General features: G+C 43.9%; 1 protein-coding gene across 6 annotated transcripts in view; it reads right to left on the bottom strand.

Annotated features, from left to right (window-relative positions):
* LOC118097617 (PH and SEC7 domain-containing protein 3) overlaps positions 1-20,670 on the bottom strand; it is a 151,256-nt gene that overhangs the window by 14,827 nt on the left and 115,759 nt on the right. For all 6 annotated transcript variants that reach the window (XM_035140671.2, XM_035140672.2, XM_060268939.1 and 3 more), the window contains 3 exons: positions 10,286-10,329; positions 3,220-3,413; positions 2,251-2,321 (listed from right to left, as the gene is read on the bottom strand). In XM_035140671.2, the coding sequence (XP_034996562.2) occupies positions 2,251-2,321; positions 3,220-3,413; positions 10,286-10,329 (309 nt within the window). The remainder of the gene's footprint in view (positions 1-2,250; positions 2,322-3,219; positions 3,414-10,285; positions 10,330-20,670) is intronic.

The following is a 20,670-nucleotide window of genomic DNA, read 5'->3' as shown; positions in this document are numbered from 1 at the left end:
GAAGTTGACGCTAGAGACGTTTGCTAGGGGGGGGGGAGTACACAGTTGAAGCTGCTTTCGTTCCTTTTAAGATTGCAAATTCTTTTTCTCTTAGGGACCCTCTCATGTTGTGAGAGCCACTGCAGCATAAGCTATGTCAGATTGTCAGAAGCCCTGGTCCTAAATGGAAAGGTCCCATATTGGAGCTCCCCCTCCCAGAAACATGTTGTCCCGGTTACCAGGAGCAGCAGCGGCTCAGAGCTTCTCATGTTACTCTCACAGAAGTGAGAAGAAACCGCACTAAAGTGATTCCAGTGCCATGAAGTTAACGTGTTGACATGGTACCCTTGTAGTGGATAGAGTATCAGACAGGGAAATTCAAGCTCCTTCCCAGTCTACAAGGTCCAACTAGTGAACTTTTAGACTGGGAAGGAGCTTGAATTTCCCTGTCTGATTTAATGCGTTCCAAACGCACATTTGTAAGTTGAAAAAAATTGTAAGTCGAATCCCATAGGAATGCATTGGGAGAAAAAATTCGTAAGTCGAAGCAACCCTATCTAAAAATTCATAAGTAGAAAAAATCCTATCTAAACCGCATCCAAGATGGCGGATGGAGCTCCATTCGTAAGTAGAGTTATTTGTAAGTAGAGGTACCACTGTATTATCAAAACTTACATAAAGAACTATCATTGAATCACAGAGTTTGAAGATACCCTGAGGATCATCTAGCCCAACCTCCTGCAATGCAGGAACATGCAGCTGTCCCTTACGGGGTTTGTACCTGCAACCTTGGCGTTATCAGCACCATGCTCTAACCAACTGAGCTATCCTTGGGTTCCTCCATTAATGTCTGGGAAGAGCCATAGCTCACTGGCAGAACACCTGCCTTACCTGCAGAAGATCTCAAGTTCAATCCCCACCATCTCCAGGTAGGCCTGAGAATGTCTCCTGCCTGTTCAGCCACTGCCAATCAATGTTGACAATACGGAGCTAGACAAACCAATTGTCTCACTCAGTATGGCAACTTCCTGTGTTGCAAGCAATGATCCTTCAAAAATGTTCCAGTTATTGGCTCATTTTCAATGGCTGGGCACCCACCCTTGAAGACGGACCACCATTTAAAAGAAAAATGTAAGCAATTTGCCCATCTGCACAACATTATCTTTTTTTTAAAAAAAACAACAACTGCAAGGAGATCAAAGAGCAGTCGAGTGGCCATGACAAAAGTGTAGCAAACTCCGACACACTCGGTAATTTTTCAAAGCCACACGTGCCTTTTCATTCATGTCCTTAAAGACCTCTCCTTCAAAAATTAATCCTGCAATTGCCTTGTCAGTTAAAATCCTTCATTTTTCACATCAGTTTTTGAAAAATTGCTTTTGTAATGGCTGAATTTGGGATTAGCTAAGACACGTATCAAAAAGAAAAGTAGCTCATCTCTCTGTCTTAGAATGAAATGCGGTTGCTGTGAAAGTTGGGATAAAAAAAAAAGAAACAAAGAAACCTGAGTACCATCTGTTCATTTTTAATTGTAAACAGGGCTAGGATTATCATCTATAATGGGGGGAAATGTTTCCTGTAACCTTCTATCTCTGCCTCAGTCTCCATAAATTTTCTTCAGATGTGAAAACATTTGGCACTTGCTAATTACATAGTGTCTATTTCATGGCAAAACTTTTGTGTTTTGGGTATTTCAAGGAAAGAAGCACAGAGGAAACGTTTGTGACTTAACATGCATCGCTCATCTGAGTACCCTGTGCTTCCAGGTTTCACATGCAGGGCTGGGGAAAGAGGAAGAATTTCTCAAACTTGTGAAAGTTTAAGTATCCCTGGGGGAGTTGGGGAGACAATATGTGCTCCACCCTCACCCCTGACTTCACATAAGACCTTAATGCAGGGATGGGGAGCCTCTGGCCCTCCCAACTATTGTTAGACTCCAACTCCCATTAGACCCAGCTAGCATGGCCAGTGGACAGGGGTGATGGGATTCATAGTCCAGCAACATCTTGAGGCCCACAGGTTCCCCGCTCCTGCCCTAAAGTATGTGGTTCTGCTCCCTTCTTTGAAACAGCCAAAGGCAGTTCAAATACAGGGAGCATCTAAAGCGCCTCAGAGAGGTGAAGCAATTGCAGACCATACTATCATTCACTTGGCTTGTGGGCACAGCACACACACAAGCCAACGAAGCAAGAAGACAGGGTTAAACACCTCTCCTTTGTTCTTCACCCAACAAGGAGTTCAAGGGAGTGTATTTGGCAGGGAAGCTCTTACCTTTTGCAAATAAAGCACAGTTCCTTTAAGAACAGCATAAAAGGCTTTCCATCCTCTCTTCCCTCGTGGAGCTATCAAAGTAGAACATGGACACACACAAAAAATGCATAAGTAACCATTGGTAATATAAATCAAGATTGTGCTCTGTTCAGGCTCTACCCCTTGTTTAATATGGGGGCAGGAACAGAAATAAGCAACAGTGCATATGTCTTGTTGAGAATAAAACCTTGGAAGAAACATTGCTGTTAAACTCGTGATTCTACCAGCTGCGTATTGATACACCAGCCCTATTTTCACTGAAGCCACTTCCTCGGAGACAGTGACAGGAAGCCCTTCAGTTTGGTGGAGGGTATGAAAATGGGTGCAGAGAAAGCCATTCATTGTGTCTCTCATGCTTGGTGCAGCCTGGGCTGGAATATGTGAGGCACTAGGGTCTTAAGTAAGGAGCCAGGCCTAAGCAGGGAAAGCCATCATCGGTATAGGAAGTGACTGGCTTCCCCTTCAAGAAAGCCCTGGTGAAGAAGGGAGAGGGGAAGGGGTTATTTTTACAGCTTGTCAGGTGCAAGAGAAATAGCCAGGTGAGAAACAGAGAGCTCTGGTGAAACAGCAAAAATATTCAGTCAGAGAGGAAGGGGCTGGAGCCCTACACTAACCCTCCCACTTCTCCTTGTGCAAGGCCTCGCTTACAGAATGCTCTGAGCATCTGGGGGCTCCCTCCTTGGTAAGCTTCACATAGATTTGTACAGTGTGAGCATTCCTTCATTCTTTTTCCAGCTTGCAAGGTGCAAAGGCTGCTCTAAAACCCTGGACTCATCTGCCGGCACCCTTTACTTCCATTCCCATGCAGCAGTGGGGGCATGTGAGTTGGACTGGGCGTCTGCACCCATGCAGCTTTCCGGTCATTTCATCCCTTCCCCCCTTTTTCATTGCAGCATGTAGAGAAAACAGTTCTCATTGAAATGCACTCACTCTTCTTCCCATCCATATCAGCGTGGATTTTACGTGCCAGGAATCCAGTTTTATATACAGCAGCATTGGGGTCGTGAGGAATGTCCAGGAAAGGGTTACCGGAGTTGCCTATGCGGTTGCCAGACTTTGACTGAGTTCCATTGTCCTTCTCGTCAGTACCATCCGAGGGGGATTTTTTCTTTTCTTCATCATCTCTAAAGCAAATTTGGAAAAACAACAACACATAAATACATAATAAAGGTAATGGGGCCCCTGACCATTAGGTCCAGTCGTAACCGACTCTGGGGTTGCGGCGCTCATCTCACGTTGTTGGGTGAAGGAGCCGGCATACAGCTTCCAGGTCATGTGGCCAGCATGATAAAGCTGCTTCTGGTGAACCAGAGCAGCACACGGAAATGCTGTTTACCTTCCCACCAGAGCGGTACCTATTTATCTACTTGCACTTTGATGTGCTTTCGAACTGCTAGGTTGGCAGGAGCTGGGACCGAGCAATGGGAGCTCACCCCATCGTGGGGATTTGAACCGCCGACCTTCTGATCGGCAAGCCCTAGGCTCTGTGGTTTAACCCACAGCGCCACCCACATCCCATACATACATACACACAAACACCTAAATTCAGTTAGTGAGCCCAATGCAATCAGATGAAGCAGAGGAACAATTTTTTTTTATCACTTCAGCCTACCAAGTAAGTGGAAAGACACTTCCTTCCTTCATGTTAGGCACTGTGGTCTAAAATGAACTGCAGGACTTCTAATATACACCTAATTTTAAACCTGCAAGAAATCTTAATAGTTTCAGTGGGATGGCTCGTATTTATATTTAGAGATATGAATCAGAACCAAAACTTCTGCACCATTCCCCTGGGGCTGCATCTTTTAATTCATTGGTATCAACCCCAAGAGAGCATTAACTATGTAAGACATGTAACTAGAGCCAGTGGGACACAATTGTTAAGACTGTTTGACTAGGACCTGGGAGAGCAGGGTTTGAATCCCCACTCAGTCATGGAACTCACTGCATGACCCTGGGCCAGTCACCACCTCTTAGCCTAACCTACCTCACAGGGTTGTTGTGAGGATGACATGGGGAGGACCATGTACACCACCTTGAGATCCTTAGAAGATAAAGGTGGTATACTATCATCATCCTCATCACTGCTATATGCCACTGTTGTAAGGATTTGCCAGATTTGGTGTTGTTAATAAGACGTCTCTCACTTGAGTGTAGAGATTATGAAGGAACAGAAGGTAGAACGTAGTTGTAAAGGCATGTAGGATTTCAGGGTTTTTTTTAATGTATGAACTATCACATATCATTTTTTAAATGGCAAAATGTCGGAATGCTAACCAGGAGCAGCAGGTCTCTGTGTAATCATACATTTTTGACCAAGGACTTATTTACTCCATTTAATCCTGCAAATAATGACTGCAGTAAACAACTTCAAGATTCTAGTTTAAAGCACAGAACAAGAGCGGTTAGACAGAGAACGCCTCTGGTCCAACTGACTGTCAACAAGATCTCCCCCTCTGTTTCATCAGCAATGCACTAGTTCATTCTGTTCCAATACAACTGGAGTGACATCAACTAAGGGGAGCGAGGGCTGTTATTTGATCTAAAATGTAAGAGCCATCTGCTGCACCCATAGCAGCACAGCACAGTGCTTCCCACAGGGCGCAGGGCTCACTTTGGAGCACCAGTGGAGGGAGGCCACAGTCATTTGAATGCATGAAGCTGCACCATACAGAGTCTGTCTAGCCCAATGTAGTTTGCGCCAATTGGCAGCCACTCACAAAGGTCAGAGAGAAAGAGACGCCTTTCTCAGGCCTACAACCTAGATGCCTTCTTGGTAGGAGAGTCTGAATCTTGGACATTCCGCGCATCCCTCCACCACTGAGCTGTGGGCTCTCCCCTGTGTCTTATGCCCACAGCACATAAGTCCTGCTATCACTGTGTATAGGTTTGTTGTCACTGCTGTATAAAAGCCATACATGTATTCTGTCTTTCTCTCGTTGTGCTACCTAACAGAACTGCTACCTAAACTATAAAATGCACCCTTTGTAAATTCTGTCATCTTAAGGAGTCTGACATAGATGGGCGATAAATCAGTCCTCTGCAATATCTCCTTTGCTTCCAACCGGAAAAGGAAAACACAGCAGCCGTCACTTATTTTGAGATTTATCAGCTTATGCTCATTTCCCCAAGCCCCTTGGCCCTAATCAAGAAAAGCAATTCTACCCTCTAAATGTTAAGATGTTTATAAATTACTCCAAACAGAACCAAGTAATTCCGCAAGTGTCCTTGTCAAGTGTGGAGTACCTGTATAATGTCAGTGTTTGGTGTTTGGGTGGTGTAGACTGTACAGAATATGACTGCTGATCAAACAGGTTGGACAGCTCAGTTGGTTAGAGTATGGTGCTGATAACGCCAAGGTCACAAGTTCGATCCCCAAAAGGGACAGCTACATATTCCTGCATTGCAGGGGTTTGGACTTAGAAGATCCTCAGGATCCCTTCCAACTCTAAGATTTCATGATTCTATGAAAGTAAAAAGCTACCTCATTTAAGTTTGATCACTTGGCCATCTGCTTCAGCACTGTCTATCCTGACTGGTAGTGGCTCTTCAAAGAGGTTTTTCCTGTTAATCTAGTGCCAAGACCTTTTTAGACAAAGATGCTGGAAGCATTCTTCATGCAAAGGATCTGCCCCACCACTGAGCTGCAGGGCACTCTCAAAACAAGATCTAGTTCTATAAGTCTGATTCTGTAGATGCTAGTAGCCACTGAGAAAACTACATTTCCCAATCTTGTGTTCCAGTGCTCCAGCCCCAAATAATTGTTTTCTGGCAGAGATTCTTCTCTGGCCCGGAATTCTTTGGCTCCAGAGCTGGAAAAGAATTTGGAGTTTGGAATTAAGGTCCAAATGCACTCACCTCTTCTTTGTGATGAACATTATGAACCTGCAAATCCCATGTCCAAGCCTGAGAAGTATGAGTTTCACTAAGGTAGTAGGGAAGAGGCTTCCTCCCCATTATGGAGGGTTTTGCCCAGCAAGGGAGCTCTTGGCAAAGGAACCGCAATCTAAGCTGCACTGTTCTAAAATGATATAGTTAAAAGAACACAGAGTTCTACCCACCCTCTGTCATCCTCTGCTACACCCTGCCCCCCCCAAATCCTGGTCATTTGCCTTCTCAGTTCTCCACCTTCCCTGGTTATTCATGGCAGAGTCTCCACGATGGCATGTGTCCTAAATTGGCTGCTTTCTACTCCATGCTGCTATCACAAGCAAGACGGCCCTAGAAAACTGGGTACTCTTGAAAGTGCCACTGAGAGGGAAACGGCTTTCTCCGTCAGTAGAGAAGAAGAAAGAGGAGCAGGGAGGTAAGTTCTTGTGGCTACTCTTAAGTACACAGATGAAGGTTAAATGAAGGACGGGGTAGAAGGCAGAGAGCTCCAACAGTAGAGGCTGGCAGCTGATTTCAACAGTGATGAAACCACATGTCAAAAGCAGCAGCTGATGCAAGTGAAGATCCTGATGGACCACAGCTACTCCAACGACCGGCTTTTAGGTACCAATGTAACTGCACTTGCCCACATTCCCCTATCCCAAAAGTCATCCCTGCCTCTCATCCCTCTCATTCCCACCCTGCCTGCCCCCCCCCAATTTGCCCTAAATTGGATGCTCCTTGAAGTGAGGGTCTTGCCTATTTTTCCCCATGTAACTGTACACTAATGGGACTGTATAAATAATAATAAATACTGTAATAATAATTAACTTCCATTATCATCAGGAGCAATTTGATAGTGACTGCTACTGTCATGGGAGTGCAAAGGACTCAGTAACACTGAACAGGTAATTATGGCATCTTTCATCCCGCAAACCACCATCAGTGCAGGAAAAGAGCCGGCAGGTGTTCCGCTGCAGTTGGTGTAACTTGAAAGCTCTTAGAGCAGCAAAAGTTGGCTCTATAAAAGCAGCCTTCTTACCAACATCAAAATGGGCACGGCTGCATTGAAACTGACATCCTCTGTTCTGCCACAGCCTTCACACAACAGCCACGATTCTCTCTCACTACAGAAAGCGCCAGCGTCATAAGGAAGTCAAGCAAGGAGGGATGACAGAGAGGAATGATTAAAGTGTCTTGGCAGACACTGGACTCCTCATGCTTGGCTTTGAATTCCAATTGTTAGCTTCCTGAAAGCAGCCGAAGTGGGGTACATTGGGCCTTCTGCAATTAATTATCTTTGATATCAGTTCGTTGTCAAGCTATCCATAGTTAATCAAGAGACAAACACGAGACAACAAGCCAACAGGAAGAAATCTGACACGAGACGAGTTTTCTACTCAGCAAGTTCTGACACAATGTCCTGGAAGATAAAAGGCCGAAAAACTAAGCACGTGTTTTATTCATGCTGCCACAGATTAACTGAGGATTTAATTTCTCTCTCTAAGATGAAGTTTCCGAGCCAAATAAAAATGTCCTCCACCCTTACAAGTGGCCTTTCATCGCTAACAACTCGTTTTGCTAGCCGGAGTAACAGCAGGCATGTGGATTTCATGATATAATAAGGGCTTGACAACCTGCGGTCTTGTTACAGCTTTGAGGACAGCTCACCCAGTGTTCTGTGGACCAGGGAGTTAAGGTCCAAATGCAGAAATCAGCACATTTTCCACTATTTCAAAAAAAATCCCATAAAACACCATCAAAACAGCACAATTTGTAAGGCAGAGTAGAAACTCTGAAACTGCGCCATGAGAAGAATTATCCATCAAGGACACATTTTCCATTGGAACAACAAAACTCAATGCAGCAGAATTATCTCCCCCTCAGCCAGTAACATGAGCAATTGCATAATCTCAAGGGAAGGAGAAAAGGCACACTGAAATTTCTGGATACACATTAAATAACTTTGGACCAGGGTAGCTAGCGGACTGCCTTCTCCTATATGTTCTCTGCTGGGCCCCCTTGAGAGCACTCTATGCCCCAGAGGTGTGCTCATCATGTACTAGAAACCAGGTTCTTGGTGTCATAGCTCCAGCTCTCTGCAATCAATCACAAGCTGAAATTAGGAGACACCTACTGTCATGATGTTTAGATGCCTATTAAAGACATTTTTCTTTAAGAAGGCTTTCTGAAATGACCCAGTCATTTGTGGCGCAGTTGTATCTCAATAAATTGTTTTCTTGTTTTTAGAAGTTGTGTGTTTGAATTTTATTTTGTTGTTTATCTCATGCGCCACTTCAATGGGCTTTATGTTATGAAGCAGTCTATAAATCTGTTAAATTTCTACGGCAACAAACAGCAACAATAATTAAAAAGCGTCTCCAGTGCTTGATCACAAGTGACTAGGCAAAGGGGAGGGCAGGAGTCGAGCAGGCAATAACCATCAAGCTGCCCTGTATGTACAAGGCATTTGTTCTGAGAGACGGAAATTACATACGGTATGTATTACAGGCAGGATTACTGTAATGAGCTACACGAGGCTTACTTTGAAGACAGTTTGAAGACTTCACTTAGTGTGGTATGAGGCTATTTAGATTACTAACGGGACCCAGGTGGCGCTGTGGTTAAACCACTAAGCCTAGGGCTTGCTGATCAGAAGGTCGGCGGTTCGAATCCCTGTGACGGGGTGAGCTCCCGTTGCTTGGTCCCAGCTCCTGCCAACCTAGCAGTTCGAAAGCACGTCAAAGTGCAAGTAGATAAATAGGAACTGCTACAGCGGGAAGGTAAACGGTGTTTCCTTGTGCTGCTCTGGTTCGCCAGAAGCGGCTTAGTCATGCTGGCCACATGACCTGGAAGCTATACGCCGGCTCCCTCGGCCAATAATGCGAGATGAGCACCACAACCCCAGAGTCGGTCACGACAGGACCTGATGGTCAGGGGTCCCTTTACCTTACCTAGATTACTAACTGGGCCTGGGTGTTATGAACGATTGAAAGTGGCAGTCTAAGAACTTCAGAAACTGCCTTATAAAAAGTCAGACCACTGGTCCATCTCACTCAGTGCTGACAACATCGACCAGCAGTGGATCTCCAGGGTTTCAGATGTCTTTCCCAGTCCTACATGGAGATGCCAGAGATGGAACCTGGGGCGTTTTGTATCCCAAGTACATGCTCTTACCACTGAGCCATGCCATTCCCCAAAGTTTGAACCTATAAAGCCCATCATGATTTAAGAGAGGGAGAACTTGAAGAACCACGTGTTGTCTCCATATGCTGTACATTAAGATCTTGGGAGCAGGGCCTCTTGCAAGTGACTTTGCTGAGTGAGGCAGGTGGCTATTGGGCGGGGAGGGCCTTCTCAGTGGTGGCTTTTATGATTCTGTGACTTTTAGTTTACTGGCTTTTTGTATTTGCACTTTAATTGTTTCATTCTGGGAACAGTCCTGGAAATAAGATTGAAAGGTGACCATAAATTGTGTGTGTGTGTGTGTGTGTGTGTGTGTGTGTGTGTGTGTGTGAGAGAGAGAGAGAGAGAGAGAGAGAGAGAGAGAGAGAGAGAGAGAGAAGATAGCTCAGTTGGTTAGAGTGCGGTACTGATAATGCCAAGGTTGCAGGTTCAATAATGCCAAGGTTGCAGGTTTGAAATATGCATTGCATATTTCTGCATTGCAGGGGTTTGGACTAGATAATCCTGTCTATCAAATGTCTGTTTTACAGTATTTGAAGTGCTTCACAAAACATACTTCAGTAATCCTTGCAGCACTACTGTAAGGTGTTGTCAGCATTATTATCCTTACATTGCAAATAGAAGGAAAGACTGAAGCTGAGAGGCGCTTGGCTTGGCTAAGGCCACCTAATGAGTTCTTGGCTTGGGCTGGATTTGAACCCGTGACCTTTCAAGTCCACCGCAGCTCGGTCTCTTAATTGGCATACTGTACTAGCTCTCCCGAATGAATAATGACTATACAGCAAATGAATGCAAGAGGACTTGGTGGGTTGCTCCCCTGGATTGCTGGGGTGGATTTCTGCAAGATCTAGAATCTGCTCCATATGCTGCCTGCATATCTAGTGGAATGCCATAACAGGCGTCATTTTAAAAACTCATTAATTCTGCACAATATACTTACGCTGCCCACTCAAGCTTCTCATTTTTGATTGAATTGTAGAGAGCCTGTAAAAGGAAAGGAAGAAGAAATTACTGGGTTCGTCTTGACCGCACACAGAAGATTGCTGTTTTTTTTTATTTAGGAAAAAAAGACCTAAATGTCACAAGCAAGCTGCTTTTGATCATGAAGGCCCCCATATACGGCAAAATCAAGCACAAATGAAAATATTAATCAAGAGCAGGGTGGCACAAATGTGCTTGCCATTTATTTTTTTATTCTGCTGAGAGCACTCGCTTTTTACCCAAGTCGAGAGAACAGCAGATGGTCTCTGTGACCTTGCACTGACTTTCAAGGGGCTCCAAAAGCACTGAGGTGTCACACTGAGTCCCAAGGTCCTCAAAACCATAGAGTGAAGGTCAAAATCCCCACAACCCCTTGCCCAGTCTAGAACTGGGTAGGATGAGGGAGCTTATGCTAGGCCCCAAAGCTCAGCATTAGATCACTGAGAAAACTTGCTCTCCCCTTTTGGAGGAAGAACAGGGTCAATGATGGACAGCAGAAATACCAGGCAATCAAAACTTGCTGGCCCTTCAGATAAAGGAAGAATGAATAACTGTTGGTATATATGTGTATAGAATTTTGGGGTTCAGTCCTGCAATTAAGAGAAATCAAAAGCAATGTCCTGAACAGTGATGCCACAGGCCAAGTGATGCCACAGACCAAGATTAATGCTGTCTGTTTACAGAGTTGGGAAACCAGCAGTCCACATTTTGCTTCTAGGCTTTCCTGGGGCTTTCCATTTGGAGCCACAACACACAGCCTGAGCTCAATCCTTAAAAAAGAAGAAGCAAGCACTTCTCCAGACTTCTCCAGACACAGGTAAAAGGGCTTTTTAACCCTATGCCCCTCCCTAGCCGAACAGCGACAGAGGCCTTGGTAAGTCAAGAAACAGAGCAATTAAGAAAGAGCAGCTGGTGTCCACTTAAGGCAAAATGTTCAACCACAGCCTCTTCTGCTGTTTTTTTTTGTTGAGGAAGAGTCCTTTGTCTGTGGCTTGTCTATAGTTCATGCAGTTGTAAAGTAGCTAATGTTGTGCAAACAAAAAACACCCCACATTATTTACCCTCATATCAGATTGTGATCTTCTACCAAATAACACACAAACACACACACAAATGAAAATCATAGAATCATAGAGTTGGAAGAGACCACAAGGGTCATCCAGTCCAACCCCCTGCCAAGCAGGAAACACCACCAAAGCATTCCTGACATATGCCTGTCAAGCCTCTGCTTAAAGACCTCCAAGGAAGGAGACTCCACCACACTCCTTGGTAGCAAATTCCACTGCCGAACAGCTCTTACTGTCAGGAAGTTCTTCCTAATGTTTAGGTGGAATCTTCTTTCTTGTAGTTTGAATCCATTGCTCCGTGTCCGCTTCTCTGGAGCAGCAGAAAACAATCTTTCTCCCTCCTCCATATGACATCCTTTTATATATTTGAACATGGCTATCATATCACCCCTTAACCTTCTCTTCTCCAGGCTAAACATACCCAGCTCCCTAAGCCGTTCCTCATAAGGCATCGTTTCCAGGCCTTTGACCATTTTGGTTGCCCTCCTCTGGACACGTTCCAGTTTGTCAGTATCCTTCTTGAACTGTGGTGCCCAGAACTGGACACAGTACTCCAGGTGAGGTCTGACCAGAGCAGAATACAGTGGTACTATTACTTCCCTAGATCTAGATGCTATACTCCTATTGATGCAGCCCAGAATTGCATTGGCTTTGTTAGCTGCTGCATCACACTGCTGACTCATGTCAAGTTTGTGGTCTACCAAGACTCCTAGATCCTTTTCAATCGAAACTGAGAGTTCAATCAATACATTTCAAACATCTCTCAATTGACTATCATGATCATCATCACCATCATTTCACATACTGCTGTCTATTGCTGTTTAAAGTGCAGGTGGTATAGTGCCCTGTGAAAACAGACGGGCAGTTTTACTTTACAGAATTTCACTATATTACTAAACACCATGCCAATCCCATATGGTGAGGGTCAATCCTACTCTGTGGTGCCTATATCAAATAGTATACTAAAAATAATATTAAATTACGATACCTTTAGTATCAAGCAATCACTTATCTTCAGCAAGAGAAAGCTATAGTGTGACTGTTAAAAGTCTTGAATGTTAGTTTCAGTAAGAGATTGCACTTTAGGCCTCTTTGATATGCAGACAGGTTTTAAACAAACACATGCACGCACACACACTTTATTAGTATTATTTAATGCCATCTACGCACTGTCCTGCAGCGAAAAAGATCAATAAGAATCTATACAAAAATCAAACACGCACAGAATCAAGACCAGCAATCAAAAGCAATAGATTAAAATAATTGAAAACTCAAAACTTTAAACAATCTTTAGGAAAACAAACAGATTGTGCTGACTGATGCTGAAAAGGTAAGCGTCTCCGGAGACAGAATCCCATAAACAAGGCACCACCACTGCTGAGAGGTCCCAATCCCCAGATATCTCAAGTTTCAGTGCAAACATGTTGGATTGTGCTCAAAAATGCACCAGAAGCCAGTCCAGTTCTTTAAGCACCAGTCTAAATTTGTTCCCAACATCCAGTCTGGTCATAGCAGCTGTGTTCTGAGCTAACTACAGTTTCACGTAGCATTTAAGGGTAGTCCCAAATATAATGCTTGAAACCATGTTACTATAGATTACCATGTCCAGGCAATCTCTGGCCAGCAGATGGAAGATGTTCTTCACCAGAGGCTCTTGGGGCTGAGGTAACAAAGCTTGATTCTAGGAGCCGCCCCAGCCCCAGCTTTGCTGCTTTAGGTCTTAGGGGGATTCATTCCTGTCCAGAACAGGATGAGCATCATTCTCCCAGTTGTTGCTCAAAGGCACAAATATCGCTTCTAAGGTCGCTACCAGAAGAGGCATACTTTGAACAATAGTGCTGATTTATTTTCACAAAAACAAATGCAGCGGTTCACAAGTGGAATCTACACACATATAAAAAACGCTGTGGAAATGCTTTTTTAAAAAAAAAAAGTTTTGAAAAATATATTGAAATTGCCATAGCTCACTGTCACTATCTAGTGTCACATTTGTACTTTACACCACACTTAAAACATTTTATTTGAAGCTGTATAGCTGAGTCCGCAGTGTTGCCATCAAGTAGTTGTAGCACTTTCTGCCATGTTTTTCCATCACTTTTTGTGATGGAAAAATCCAGTTTTCTTCTCTGGAAGTGGATTTCGTTGCACAAGACTGCTGTTCAGTTGTTGCTATTTATCGCAATATACCCACTTGCTCTGTGGTGGGTGATTAAGGTGCATTTATTGTAAGGTTACCAGACGTCCCCATTTCCTGGGGACAGTCCCCGGATTTACAAATCGGTCCCCTGGCAAAATCCATCTATTTAGTAGGTAGTTGAAAAGTGTCCCCGGATTCATTGGGGGTGGGTGGGAAATCAGGTAACCTTAATTTGTTGTGCAAAGGGTACCTACGGGCATCTACCCAAATGCAAGGCAGATCTGCACAAAAGGCAGGCACCCTGGAAGTGCCCAAAGACTCTGCTAGCCTGACCTCGTTGGAGGACCACAGCAATTGCCCATCCCAAACCTAGAACACTTCAGAGTGTATAGGAAGAATCATAACAGAAATCCAAATAAGAAATCTGTGTCCATATAGAGAGGGGCATTCCAAAAACGATCACTCCACCTCAGTTATTTACCCCTTAAACAAGCAACATATCTAATACAGTGGTACTTAATTCGTTCCAGAGGTCCGTTCTTAAGCTTTAGCTAATGGGGCTTCCCGCTGCCACGCGATTTCTGTTCTCATCCTGAGGTAAAGTTCTTAACCTGAGGTACTACTTCTGGGTTAGCGGAGTCCGTAACCCGAAGTGTTTGTGTTTGTAATCCGATGTACCACTGTAATTTATTGAGATTAATAAGCGGGGTGTATGTGAAACCATTTGGAAGCAACAAAAACAAGCCTAAATGACTGCTAGAAATCTATTATTGCTTTCCCCATTTCCAGTGGCTGCTCTAGAGATGTATTTCTCTCACTTGGTAATCTTCCAGTGCCAAACGTATTAGTTTCTGTCTTATTCTTAATGGCAATTCAGCCCAGATCAATTGTTAGCCCAGTCTCCGAGTATGAGTTGGCATGAGCAAGCAATATTTTATTGCGGAGGGCAGGATCTCCTTGATGAGAATGATTCCCAGCTACCGGGCATCAATCACACCTTCACAACTCTGTTTTGGGGGGAAGCAGCCACACAATGGAAAGTCTCAGAGGCCTGCCAGGATGCTACAGATAATAAATACACTTGTTCCTAGTTAAACTAATAATGTTCAACTTGCACGTCACAAAAACAGGCTGCCATCTTTTGACACACAATAGAAAACAACCAGCTAAGGCTACCTAAAAACATGTCAATGTTGTGGACTCCCAGTATCCAAAGAAGAAAAATACCATATGAAACAGGAATCCTGTGTTATGCTATATATTATATAGTTTATCAAACATAAAATCAAATAAACATACAAGTACAATATAGTACTATTAAGGTTGTCTTTAATAAATCATTCTTTCACCACTTCAGTCCATGTGGATTTTTTTTTAACCTGAATGACTCTAAGCTACAGAGAAAGTTCAACTATTTCTTACCAGTAGGATCATTTTTATTTTTAAAGTTGGCCATGCTTCCTTGCCTTTAACAGCTTCCTGACAAGGTTCAGTGGATGAAGTTTTCTATGCCTCTATCCCTTTGCCAGGAAAAGCTTCCATTGCCAAAAATTCTGTGTGTCAAGCAGCTGTCATAGGTCTAGGAACCTAGCCAGGAAAAAAAGTTGGCAATCCCTTCCTGCCAGACCTTTCCCTCATTTTCTAGAGTAGGGGTGGGGAAACTTCTTCTTTTTTCCTATTCAAAGCCACTGACCCACAGCAAAATCAACACTATCTTTACTTGTGCTCTTCATTGTTAAATATTCTTAATTCTATTAAAATACCATAAATGAATACAAAAGCCTACAAAGATAATACTAGGGTGTTGCCATCTTGGAGTGCCTCTCATTAGCAGTGCCCAATCAGCCACTAGCAGGAGTTGGGGTTTGTTTTGCTTTTAAAAAAGAAAAAGTGCTGGCACTCATATCTTCATAAAAGTGCCATGGGTACCCATATGAAATAGGCAGCAAATTAAGAGGCAATTGTGAGTACTGTCACACACACAAAAGCAGTGTTAGTCAATTGCCCTTCTCAGAAAAGATCAGTGGGGCTGGGGGTGGCACTGGGTGCCACTCCTGGAATATGTGCCCACAAGAATGATGCCTACCAGCTGGTCTTTAAACCTGCTCTTCCTAAGGAGGGGGGCATACAGTGGAAGATCTACATTTGGGGGCCCTGAACTGTCATGGGGGCCTCTTCACAACCAGCAACGAGCTCTGTGTACCCACTGTTTTCTTTTTCAATGGGGTTCAATGGGGTTGTTCCATGACAGATCACCACAAATTATTTGTTTATTTTATTAACTACTACAGCTCAGATTTTGATTAAAATTGCTGTACTGGATTATCTCACAGGTCAAAGTCACTGGTGTGAATAAAAATTTGGTAGGCTTTATAGTTTTTGAGTTTGTGTGTGTGTGTGTGTGTGTGTGTGTGAGAGAGAGAGAGAGAGAGAGAGAGAGAGAGAGAGAGAGAGAGAGAGAGAGAGAGAGAGAGAGAGAGAGAGAGAGGGAGGGAGAGAGGGAGAATTGGGGAAATGTTCTAAGACAGACATCCCCAAACTTCGGCCCTCCAGATGTTTTGGACTACAATTCCCACCATCCCTGACCACTAGTCCTCTTAGCTAGGGATCATGGGAGTTGTAGGCCAAAACAACTGGAGGGCCGCCGTTTGGGGATGCCTATTCTAAGACATGCAAGATGCACTTTTTAAAGCACTGGGTGTGTATTATAGTTTCTTTGGGGGGCCCTCCAAGATTAGGAGCCTTGAAACTTAAGCTTCATTAGTTTCATAGTAGTTCCACCCCGGAGGCATACGTTAAGTTTTCTGGAAATGCCTAGATGCTAGATGAAATTTAGCAAGGGGACACACATCTGACCCTCAGGCCAAATGTTCCCCAACCTAGAGGAATGGAAGCATAAAAAGTATGGCAGGAATCTCTGAAACATGTAGACTGTATCACCTAGACATGCATTTTGTACCGTATTTAAGTAAACACCTCTACAAGATATCTATTGGAGTTTTGGATACGTAATGTCACTCAGGAGGCTATTCACTATGTATACGAATGCTGGGTTCTTAGCAACAAGTGCTGCCTGGTTTGGCAAAAATGCTGAATTCCTGCTATTTCTTTGACACTACTTGTTGCACTCAGCATGCCTCTTCTTTCAAGGATTTTAGACCTGGTGTTCACTCTTCCAGACAATTTTCCTTCCAAATGAAAGCAGAGTCCAGTCCCAAACCTGATTTCAAGGGAAACGCGGTGGACCAAATACTTGCACCAGAGATTTTAAGATCTGGCTTTCCTCCGTAATATTGCATTGCAGCTTCATACGAGCCTTCAATTATTCCCCACCCCACCCGCAAAACAGAACTGAACCAGTGCATGTCACATGTAAAATCTTTGCAAAAGGTCAGAAAAATGTTTAAAATTTCTGGGTTGTGTGCGTGAAAGAGATAATTTTCTTCTAAGTCAGAAATCACCTGCTGAGCAGTCTAATATTTAAAGAAGCGGGAGACAGACATTAGTTGAGGGGTCCCGGAGAGGGGGTTTCATAGAGGTACCATCGCCTAATCTTTAGGTATGCTCATTCCTGCACTCTTTCTCAGTTTACAGAGTTTAAATTTTGTGGGGAAGGTAGGGCTGCAGAACGTATGTTGACGATCAGAAACTCTCATACAAAGTATGATTTTAATCCCCCTAAAAGTTCTTGCATGCCTGAAACCGGAGTTACAGAATGTTCTAGAAAACACAGAAGGTTCTAGAAAACACAATTTTAATTATGAACTGGGGGTCCAACTTATAAGCCAAAAGGCGTTTAGTTTAGCTGATAGGGATAGGGCATGGAGGGAAGATTCTTTACATTTTTCTCATTACAAAAGAACCATAATATACTGTTCCGTTTTATATAGCTCATGAACCAAGGATGACTGATTATGCTGACCATGCATAGCCAAAACAACAAACTGGGGTCTATCTCAGCCGTCCCTGCAGGTGCCAAGAATTGGGCTTAGGACAGACAGCTTTACCGAGCTATAGCTTTCCCCACACGGATGAAGGATTGTGAATTCGTGTTGTTGCACTGATTTGTTTCCCCCCTGGATTGCATCCTTCTGCTCCCTAACGTCAATCGTTATTTTCTCCAGTCTGTTTCTATTTCCTGGCTGCCAGCAAATCTTAACATCCCCTGAGGTTGTTTGTTTTTATAATATCTTATTCAGCATTTCTATAATATCCTATTCAGGTATTCCCACCAGGATGGCGAGTGTATGCATGTCATATGACTTCCTTCATGCATTCAAGGGATGCAAGACAGGGCCAGAGGGTTGTGCCAGGTAACCCCACATTCATGATGACAGTACGTAGCAATCAACCCATCCTCCACTGTGCATTCAGACTTCCCCACTTACCAGGGCGAGGTTAGCTGGCCATAACCCAATAACCTCCTGACATGTACTTTCAACATACTGGTGGTAGTGATGGGGGGAGGGGACATGTAAACCTTCCTAGAGTCACCTACAACTGCAGCCTCCCTGTAGTGTTTTGAAACTTTTACAGGCAAGAACCCTCCATTTTCAAATCATGCAATGCATTAGTGACATTTCCTGAAAGAAAACGAATAGCTCATGAACCAATGTCCTTGTCATCTTCACCATCCACCCCTTCCCACTACACCAGGGATAGGGGAGGAACAGAATTCAACTACTCGTGGCTTGAGGAAACTTTGAGTCCACTGAGGGAGGGGGTGGGTGTCGGAGACTTCAAGGAGCCTATTGACTTGATTCTGGGATTTAGTCTAGTGAGCCACCATGGATGGCATATTGCTGTCACAGAATTCTGACAAAGTAGGGGGAAAGAATGTACAACCTCTGCACTGACCAACCTTAGTATAAATACTAGGGGCCTGGCAGTCTGCCTTTGCCTTCTCATAGCAATATTTGCTGCCTACAGACCCCCCAGGAAACCCCCCCCCAAATCTAAGGTCAAGCCTCCAGCTCCACTTCCATCAACTTAACTCTTGGACTCTGGTCTAGAAAACACACCCGCCTAGTCAAAATTTACTTATGTCTGATGGGAGACATCTCCAGAAGGTTCCTATTCTGTAGGGGTAGCCAATATGGTGCCCTCCAAATATTGCCCTGCCAGCATGTCCCAATGGTCAGGGATGATGGGAGTTGTAGTCCAACAACATCTGGGGCACCCCATGTTAGCCTTGCTGTGCTGGGTTACACCACTGTCTCTAGAAAGGACACTACTTTTTCTCTTTCCATGCTTGTTTTTCAGTAGTACAAGATCATGTTAGCACCAGCACACCTCTGTTGGCGCCTACTGATGGACTGATGTCGAATTCTCTGAGAGTTATACAAATATAATGCTTTTTAGCATATCAACCTAGCCATCCCTAAGATGTAAAAAGCAAGCAGCCCATTTCAAACGTTTGTAGTTGTTGTTCGGGACAATACCGGTTTCATAAAACAGAATGCACACAAAAGAGCTGTATTTAATCTGACTCTGAAAGACTGTGGATACCGACCTGAGGCTCTAAACAATTTCACATGTTTTTAAAGAACATATTCTGACAGCAACAACTCCCTCTTGCTAGGGATACACAAACTTTCTGGCACAGAATCAGCCAGTTTCCTTAACTCCGAGGCAATATAAACCACAAAACGATTGAATGGCCTTTCAGAATACCCTCTCTATTACAAGTCTCCTGTTCAAGGGAATAAACATGCAGATCAAACCATGCGGTCTTAATATGCCAGCAAAATGCATTTATTACAGCTGCCATCTGTTTACTACAGGTGCCACCCAGCAGGATGTTGCTGCCATCCAAAACAAACAAACAAACACAAAAGGCCTGTGACTGCTTGTATGACCCTGAGCTCTGTCTGCCCTTGGATGTTCTGGCCATACGCCTCTCTCATATCTTACTGCTATGATTTTAAATAATAAACGATTTCACATTATGACTTTTAATTAAATCACTCTAATAAAATGAATACTTTTAAACCATTTAACCAGCACAATCATTGATCTTCACTTGCCCTGAACAGAACTGGATACAGCAATGAAATGGCTATTCAGTCTTTACAAATAGCAGTAGATGATGTAGCTGACAGGAAAAAATGCAAGAAAACAGTTTACAGTCTGGAAGAAAAACAAACATAGAAACAGAAACCCAGTTCTTTATATTGAGGCCTTTTTGGGTAAAGGTAAAGGGACCCCTGACCATTAGGTCCAGTCGTGACCGACTCTGGGGTTGCGCGCTCATCTGCATTATTGGCCGAGGGAGCCGGCGTACAGCTTCCAGGTCATGTGGCCAGCATGACAAAGCCACTTCTGGCAAACCAGAGCAGAACATGGAAACGCCGTTTACCTTCCCGCTACAGCGGTTCCTATTTATCTACTTGCATTTTGACGTGCTTTCGAACTGCTAGGTTGGCAGGAGCTGGGACCAAGCAACGGGAGCTCACCCCGTCACAGGGATTCGAACCGCCGACCTTTTGATCAGCAAGCCCTAGGCTCAGTGGTTTAGCCCACAGCGCCACCTGGGTCCCATTAAACTGGGAGTGGCTATCAACTCAAGACAGAGACATATGACACAGCCTCCCCTGAGGCACAGGTAACTATGTTCTGTCTTTGCCCTGGAAGCAACTGAGGGAACCCATCACACATGATGCAGAAACACAGATGATGATAAATAAAAGCCAACCTCAGAGCAGCAAATTATGAAGAGACACAGAAGCACTCCAATCATGCAGACACCTATGAGGGTGGGCACTTCGAGCCCAGAGAGACTTTTAATTATTTATTCTGCATGGCATACAAGAGGGCACTGGTGCAAAATTGGGAGGCTTCAGAGCCAGAACTGCAACAGCCTCAAAATGAAGCATCACACAGCTCCATCTATTAAATCTGCGGCCTCACAGATCAATCAGCCAAAGCTGCAATTGATTAATATCCCAATTAAACCTATTTAAACTGCCTCCCTGTTATAGGCATCCTGAGATTCAAATCACGTGAAAGGGGTTGTGCGCAGTGTACTTAAATTAATGAATCAGGCAAATTAATAACTGGATGAAATTTACACTTTGGAAAACTATAGCCGCATACATATTTAGACCCTGCTATAGCAGCAAGTGGAGAGTACATTAAGGA

Source organism: Zootoca vivipara, chromosome 16 (assembly GCF_963506605.1).
Source record: "Zootoca vivipara chromosome 16, rZooViv1.1, whole genome shotgun sequence".
In the NCBI taxonomy this organism is placed as follows: Eukaryota; Metazoa; Chordata; class Lepidosauria; order Squamata; family Lacertidae; genus Zootoca; species Zootoca vivipara.
This window is presented reverse-complemented; position numbering and strand designations above follow the sequence as displayed.